This window comes from Octopus sinensis, linkage group LG1 (genome assembly GCF_006345805.1).
Source record: "Octopus sinensis linkage group LG1, ASM634580v1, whole genome shotgun sequence".
Lineage (NCBI taxonomy): Eukaryota > Metazoa > Mollusca > Cephalopoda > Octopoda > Octopodidae > Octopus > Octopus sinensis.
This window is the reverse complement of record NC_042997.1, coordinates 93581197-93590246: the sequence shown is the minus strand read 5'-3', so window position 1 is coordinate 93590246 and position 9050 is coordinate 93581197. Positions and strand designations below refer to the sequence as shown.

The 9050-nt window shown below is 35.2% G+C and overlaps 1 protein-coding gene across 1 annotated transcript in view; it reads right to left on the bottom strand.

The window, feature by feature from the left end:
* Window positions 1-8305, bottom strand: part of LOC115217855 (endonuclease/exonuclease/phosphatase family domain-containing protein 1-like) — a 32115-nt gene extending 23810 nt beyond the window's left edge. The window contains 2 exon segments of the mRNA XM_029787598.2: window positions 7211-8120; window positions 8123-8305. Coding sequence (XP_029643458.2) covers window positions 7211-8120; window positions 8123-8195 — 983 coding nt within the window. The 5' untranslated portion in view covers window positions 8196-8305.
* Between the last annotated feature and the right edge of the window lie 745 nt (window positions 8306-9050).

The following is a 9050-nucleotide window of genomic DNA, read 5'->3' as shown; positions in this document are numbered from 1 at the left end:
GAGAAAAAGTTTCACAAAACTGTTCTTTTCACATAAATTATATGGCGAGTTATACCCAAAAACATTTCTCTTCCTAGAAAGAGAGGGGCAGGTGGAGGAGGGGAGAGCGGTGTGGAAGAGATAAATCTGAAATTGAACTCTTAAGCAAAATTTCAGTATTTGGCTTTTTTTTTATCCAGTTACTCTTCTGACCTTCGAATTAAAAAAGTTTTTTAAAAAATAAAACTCTAAAAATAGAAGTACGCAATAAACTTATCTCTTCAGCAGAAACATGCAACTTAATTTTACAAATGAAATATCGATTTCTAACATTACAAATTGAATATAAGTTTCAAATTTTGGCACAAGGTTACAAATTTCGGGGGAGGGACTAAGTCAATTACATCAACTCCAGTGCTCAACTTATTTTATCAACCCTGAAAGGATAAAAGGCAAAGTCAACCTTAGCAGATTTACAAATTAGATATTAAAATAATATTAAATTTCATTAAATGAATTAGATTCACTGACTGCAACAGATGTACCACACACTTGCAATGTCTTCATATTCCTGCAGAAAAATATTGTTTTTTATCTTACAAGATATAACTGTAAAAAAAAAGTGGGGTGGTTAAAGAAGAAAAAATAGATGTTACAAATGTTTTTGTAGGTGAATCCAAAACCTGCTTGGTGTTGCCAGTACTAGAAGTAAATTTTATAAAGAGCTATATAAGATAGATAGTGTGGCTTGGTTTCATTCTTTATTTATAACTAGCAGTATCGCCTGGCGTTACTCGGGTTTGTAAGGGAAATAACTATATAAGCATTTTTAGCGAGTTATAGCCAAAAATAGCAAAAAATGCATTAAAAATGGAATAAAAAATGATGGTAATTTTTTTTTTAAATCGTTGACTCATCGTAGACATTTTTAGAGAGTTACTTCCCTTATATAATAGCGAAAAATGCATTAAAATGGAATAAAAAATGATGGTAATTTTTTTTTTTAATCGTTGACTCATCGTAGACATTTTTAGAGAGTTACTTCCCTTATATAATAGCGAAAAATGCATTAAAATGGAATAAAAAATGATGGTAAATTTTTTTAAATCGTAGACTTATCGTAGACGCGCGCTAATACCCAGAAGGGCTCGATATGAATCACGACTATAAGATACCCGGTTTTGGTTACACTGCACCGCAAAATGTGGGAGTAGTTAGGAATCTAAATCGTAGGAGACAGACACACAACCTTACTTTTATATATAAAGATTTGTGCAACAACTAAAACATTCGGTTGTGCAAATTGTTTGCACAGGAAACCTGCCCTGTGTGGCGGTAATTGTCATTTTTGTGGATCTGTTTCAGCTTTTTTAGCGATTTCTGTTTTGGCGACTTCAAGCCATGAAGTCGTTGTTCTAAAAGAACGCTGGTCTCCTTGACAACACATTACGACGTTGATTTCCTTACACTCCCTTCCCCACAGCTTCACGAGGGAGGGAAGAAGGGGGAGAAGCAACACAGGTGCAGGTGTGAGCGTGGACGCCAACTCCGCCGCCATCGACACACGAAAAAATATGCATTAAAATGGAATAAAAAATGATGTTAAATTATTTTTAAAATCGTAGACTCATCGTAGACACGCGCTAATACCCAGACGGGCTCGATATGAATCACGACTATAAGATACCCAAATTTGGTTAAACTGCACCGCAAAATGTGGGAGTAGTTAGGAATCTAAATCGAAGGGGACAGACACTCACACAACTACAGTTTTATATATATAGATAAGCAAAGAAACATACACAGAGCAACATTACAAAAGAAATTAAAGAAGTAATAAACAGAAAACTAAAAGAAATCTAAAAATGAAATTTGTTTTAAAATAAATACCAAAAAAGTATAAATTTATTTGTTAATCCCCAACAAATTTTTAATGACTGGAGCTCCATTCAGGATGTTTAATGCTAAATAGATGAAAGCTCAACCTCTTTCTAGATAGGATGCCAGTCATTCTGTAGTGACATTTCCGGTGGCCTTGTACTTATTCCCAACAATTATGTGAACAAATGCATGTAGAATTATTTTGCAAGAAATTTAATTTTAAAAATGGGGATGAAAATTGTGAGCAAGGGTGCTGGTGTATCACTATTCTGAATATAATAGAAAAATAAATACAAAAACCGACCTTTGAAAAACTAAGAGACTGGAGGCAGTAGCCCTGACACTGATGGATATACTTCATTAAAAGTGACCATGAAATGTCATATGTGAAGTAAATATATTCAGTGACAATTTTCAATTCAGTTAGACACTGGGTGTGTGGTTATACATTCTTTATTTTAAAGTGATTATTTAATTTAAAGTTTTTAAAATGTGATACACATGCTATTAGTAAAAAGAAAAAAAAAACTCATCAATATATGCCATTATAATAAAAATATGGATGGCATTAAGAAGGGCATCCGGCTGTAGAAACTCTGCCAGATCAAGATTGGAGCCTGATGCAGCCATCTGGTTCGCCAGTCCTCACTCAAATCGTCCAACCCATGCTAGCATGGAAGGCGGATGTTAAACGATGACGATGATGAGAAATTAGGCTATGAGGAGAAAGCCCAAAGATCAACTGCAGAAGTTAAGCAAAAAACAATCTTTAACCCTTTTGTTACTACATGTCTCTTGAAATGTAATGTACTTGTTTCAATTAATTCTGAAAACAATGAAAAATGTTTGTAAAATAACTTTTTTATTATTAACCTGGTATTTGGAACATAAATTAAGAGAAAATGTTGATGAAAGACTTTAACTTAGATCACTTTAGAACAGAGATTTTATATCATAGAACTAAAGTCAGTTGTGGACAGGTTGGTATTAAAAAAGTTAAGAAGAAAACAGGTTCATTGTTTAGAACTAGAAAAAGAATTAACTGAACAGGTATAAGACAATGAAAAATTAAAGATATATTGTGATGACATTGTGTATGCTGTCACAAGAAAAGAAATATGGATGTTAATCAACCTTTTATTTTTTAAATAGGTGGTTCCAGAAGTTCTTCAGAAAGCATTCTTTAGCACTACATCAGAAAAATTTTACAGAAGTTCATCTGATTTGGATGATAATATCATTTGGTTCCATAGCTTTATAATAAAATGAACAAAGCAGTTTGACTTTGAAAGTCAAATTGGAAATATGAATGAGGCAATCAAGAGTGGTAGATTGATGGAATATTAAGAACATCAAAGTAGGCGCCTTGTAGTATTTGTTTTAGCTCTTTGTATTCTGAGTTCAAATCCTGTCATGATGTACTTGGAGGTGGGGTGGGTAGACACACTTGGTTGTTTGGTTTGGGCAACATCACCTGGCACCTTCAGTGCCTTTAGTGAATCCCACTGTTGCAAGCCAGGTCTCCAATTTGAGGGTAACTTCCTCACTCCCTCCCATCAGTCTTGGAGAAACTGTAAAAGAGTCATAACAACTGCATTCCTCCTTGACTTGAAGATAAATTACTGCAGTTTTCTGCTGTTTAACTGAAGGAAACAAACTAAATCCCATGATTATTCAAAGAGATAAAAAGATAATTTCAAACAGTGCAAAATTTCTTTCTGGAAACATTGCTCATTGTTCACTGCCAATTGAACTGAGAAAATGTGGACTTAGAACACTTTTAATGAAACCTGCAATGCAGATGTGGGACTAGCTGGGAAGATAGTTTTTGTGTGTGGCAAATGCTTAGGAGCAATAAACACTGAAAACATGCAGAAAACAGCTTCTGTCACATTCCAGGGGGAAAAACTAGAAGTAGTTGATAGCTTCCATTACCTAAGTGACCAAGTCAGTAGTGGGAGTGGATGCTCTGAAAGTGTAGCTGCTAGAGTAAGGATAGCCTGGGAAAAGTTCAGAGAGTTCTTACCTCTGCTGGTGACAAAAGGCCTCTCACTCAGAGTAAAAGGTAGACTGTATGATGCATGTGTGCAAACAGCTATGCTACATGGCAGTGAAACATGGGCATGCGTAAGCTTGCAAGGAATGAAGCCAGTATGCTCCGTTGGATGTGTAATGTCAGTGTGCATACACGACAGAGTGTGAGCGCCCTGAGAGAAAAGTTGAACTTAAGAAGTATCAGATGTGGTGTGCAAGAGAGACGACTGTGCAGGTATGGTCATGTGTTGTGAATGGATGAGGACAGCTGTGTGAAAAAGTGTCACACCCTAGCAGTTGAGGGAACCTGTGGAAGATGTAGACCCAGGAAGACCTGGGATGAGGCGGTGAAGTACGACCTTTGAACATTGGGCCTCACCGAGGCAATGACAAATGACTGTGACCTTTGGAGATATGCTGTGCGTGAGAAGACCTGGCAAGCCAAGTGAGACCATAACCGTGGCCTATGTCAGTGCTGTATAACCAGCCCATTTAAGAGTACCCTTCAATCATTGGACAATAAACTATGCTTGCGAAGACCTGTTGAGGCAAGTGAAATTGCTGTCATGGCCAATGACAGTACCACCTGAGTGGCACCTGTGCCAGTGGAATGTTAAAAGCACCACTTGAGTGTGATCGTTACCAAGGCAGCAGACTGGCTCCTGTGCCGGTGGCACATAAAACAAAAGAAAAAAAAAAGAAGCACCATTTGAGTGTGGTCATTGCCAGTGCTGCCAGAGTGGCTCCTGTGCAAGTGGCACATAAAAAAACACCATTTGAGTGTGGCCAATGCCAGTACCGCCTGACTGACCCTCATGCCGGTGGCATGTAAAAGCACTAACTACACTCTCGGAGTGGTTGGTGTTAGGAAGGGCATCCAGCCGTAGAAACTTTGCCAGATCAGATTGGAGACTTGTCCAGCCTTCAGTTACACCATCCAACCATGGAAAGCAGACATTAAACAATGATGATGATAATGATGGTGAGAGAATGTAAAAAGTGAAAAGTTGTTAAAGCAACTATCTTGACTTTCTAAAGTTACTGCCAAAAAATATACCTTTTATAAAACTCATAAGAAGGTTTTAGAAAGTGAAATCATGTGATGGCTTGATGCTGAGTGGTCAGTTAAATGGTCAATCACATGAGACGATAGTGATCTCAGTGTGGTATGTGCACAACTGTCCAATGATTTGGTTTCAAATCTGCAACAGTATCGAGGATGTCATCTCATGAAGTGGAAAAAAAATAGAAGTTAGCAAAAAAATGCCTGGTCTTGCTACTGTTGCCACCTTAGTTAAAGTATCTTGGAATGCTATACATAAACATACAGTTATATAAGAGCTTTTTAAAGACTGGGATTAGTAATGAATTAGATGAAACGGAAAATAACCTGCAGTGGAATAATTAAAATGTGGATATCACTGCAAATTTAAGGGAAGAAGATGATAAAATGGTATGTAAAACTAAACCAAGAATAACAGTTGAACTTATTTAGAAAATCAGATGATGGATCACAACTTTATAGTTTTTAAGAATGGTATGAGACAACTTTTGCATCATTTCATTTTCAGTAAAGTTACTAAATTCTACTCTCTTTCATTTACTTTGCTGTATAATAGATACCTAGTTTATGAACAGCAACTGGTTTTTTTTATTTAATTAACAATGATCATTTTTTTATCCTGTGTTACAACTGTGTCTCAGTAGCCTTTGCACAAAAGTTATTGAGCAAAAGAAGAAACAATGCTAGGTTAAGTTTTTGTGTTTAAGGTTTTTTATCTTTATGTTATACTCTTTTACTTGTTTCAGTCATTTAACTGCAGCCATGCTGGAGCACCACATTTAGTCGAGCAAATCGACCCCAGGACTTATTCTTTGTAAACCTAATTCTTATTCTATTGGTCTCTTTTGCCGAACAGCTAAGTTACAGGGACGTAAACACACCAGCATCGGTTGTCAAGCGATGTTGGGGGGACAAACACAGACACACATATATATAAGACGGGCTTTGTTCAGTTTCTGTCTACCAAATCCACTCATAAGGCTTTGGTTGACCGAGGCTATAGTAGAAGACACATGCCCAAGGTGTCACGCAGTGGGACTGAACCCAGAACATGTAGTCGGTAAGTAAGCTACTTACCACACAGACACTTCTGTGCTTATATGCATTTTAATATTTTAAATGCACTTATATGCATTTTAATATTTGAAGTGACATAAGGTGACCATTGGCAGAATCGTTACTGTGCTTGAAAAAATGCTTAACAGCATTTCTTCTGACTTTACATTCTGAGTTCGAATGCTGTTGGGGATGAACTCAGAATCTTAAGATGGATGAAATACTGCTAAGCATTTTGCCCGGCATGCTAATGATTTTGTCAGCTCATCACCTTATGCCAATTATTAATATTTATTGTTTTTGCTTTCTTTCTTTCTCACGGCATAATTTATTTCCATTTAACTTTTGATGCTCTCTGCATAAAATATATTAACACTAACTTAACTCTTATTTTTTCATGTAAACACCAAATAGAGATTTATTTAGCCTGGTATACCTATCTACACTACTGTATTTTTCATAATAAAAATAATTTACCCACAAAGATATAATCTGAATATGTTAATTAGATTAATTACATTTTTTAATGGTTAATTCTAATCTCTTGAAAACTGTATTTAGCAAGCAGGGGTTATTGCAGTTAATATTTAGTGTTAAAGTTTAGTATTTGAAGTTCTACAAGGAAATGGTCCTGAGAAAAAGCAATTAGTTTAAGTCTTTAATGTAAAAAATCTTAATAGGCTGATGGTGAAGAAAGGGTCTTCAGGTAGTTACATGACGTTTCTAAAAGAACAAATAGTTTTGACACACAATTTCTTTTGTAATAAATGCAATGATATTTATTCATTTTTAACGAGCTTTTTCTTATCAGTTGTCTTTTTCATTAATGATCTTGTTAGATCTCCAAACTAATAAAAGATACACGAATACCTTTATGAAGCAGTTTATCATTTAGTTCATTACAATTAAGGATAGCTTAAGTTTTGATATTAGTCAAGAAATAAAGTGTATAATTATTTTTAACACAAGTACAAGGCTCGAAATCTGGAAGGGAGAGAAGAGTTAATTATACTGATGCCCCAAAGGGATGAAAGACAAAATTGATAATAGCAGGATTTGAACTCAGAATGTAAAGAGTAACAAGAAATAGCACAAGGCATTTTGTATGACTCTTTTAATTATTCTGCCAAATACAGACTAATATAGATGAATGAGCGGTACATGCAGATTTGTGAAAAATAACAAGATGTTACCTACCCATTTTCAAGTACAGTCATACAAATTACATCACATACTCCAGGATTGGAAATTTTTTCAAATGAACATCCATCAAGATTCCAAGTTGCAATTCGTAAAGCTGATATGTTGTTTCTTCTGAATGGGAAAGATTGAACTTTTGGTCGAACTGACTTCTTAGCCAATGGACCTAATAGCTGAATAAGTTCATGAAGTGAATCGTCAGGTTTTGTTAGTGAACTCATATCAGAGTCTTTGTTAATTAAGTTATAAAAATAATCATTTGTATGGCTATCTCTTAGTGTCGTACTTCTAGTCCTATTTGTCGTCGTCGAAACAACGGCTGTATTACTACCAGTATCACTCAGTATGAGATTATGTCGTATTGCACCTAATAATCCAGCACTTATACTTTTCACTTTAAGAAGATCTTCAATTGTTTTATAATGTCCTTTTTTATCTCTATAAGAAACAATATTTTCAGCTACAGTTTGATCAACACCCTTTATTTTCATCAATTGAAACACATTTGCTATATTTACATTAACGTGTAACTGATTGCTGCTATTGGAGCGACGAATATCTTTTATACAATGTTCATTGGAGTTAACATCTTGACTACTACTACAGGGAGAACTGTCATGTGAACTGCCTTTTTTTGTACTTACACATATCTCTTGGCGAAGAACACTAAGTTTAGCTGCTCCTACACCAGACACAAGTGCTAAATCTTCGATTTTTTTAAACCCTCCAATTCTGCATCTATATTCGATAATATTCTGAGCTATACTTCGGTTAATTCCAGGTAATGTCATCAGCTCCTCTTCCGTTGAATTATTAATATTTATTAGACCTTGATTGTTGTCTCCTTCATCACCCAGGCTGGAAAGGTTGAAGGCCGCACTGAAGTTGCGTCCATGATACCTACTACTGGAGAAAGAACTTGAGTGTTCCCATCTTTAAAAGCAAATTTTTGAGGTAAACAACAACTATTCATTCCACCCATAGTGGAACCCCACAGATAATATCACTTCATTGAGTATTTATTTCTTTTTGTCCTTTTTTTCAGTTTCGTTGAATGGATGGAAATTCAGAGCCCATTTTTGATTGATTCATGTTCTGTAAAAAATAAGGAAACTTATATTTCAGAAAAGAAAAGTAATTATAAAAAGTAAAAGAATAAATGAAAATGTATATAAAAAAAAGAAACAAAATAAAATGTCTCTATGGGCTATGGCTGTTCAATTGTACAATTCTTAACATCAGATTTATTAGTATTATATAGATCGTGTCTACTAACTTTGCAGTATTCTATCAGCCACCTCTCCAACCAAGATAGCTTTCTATGTTGTACTTCTATTTCTAATGCTACCATATTGATTGTTTTGCTTCCAAATCTACAATGTATATATAAAGCTTCTCTTAGCATTTAAACCAGCCATATTCAACCCAAATATTCTATGTGTTTTATGTTCAAACTGGCCAGATCTGGCCTTTCACACCTCCCCAGCAATGTCATTCTAAAACTAAACAAACACACCATCAAAATTTTGAAGCTACAAGATGTGTGATTAATTCAAAACAATATGAATAAATACGTATCGCATTTGACAGAGAAATCCAAATACTAAAGAGTTAAACTTTCTCTACTGCACCTATCTCACCACCATATGCGAAATGCATTCAGTGTAACATCTAAGGTTACTCCAATTCAACAAGCTGATCAGTTCTTGTAGTGTCTCAACCACAGCCTGACTATAGACTCTAACTATTTTACAAACGATGGATAAGGAGTGTCTAACCAAACATTTCTATCACAAGTCTTTCATGGTCTATAAACTCTGGTGTACACGAGATTAAA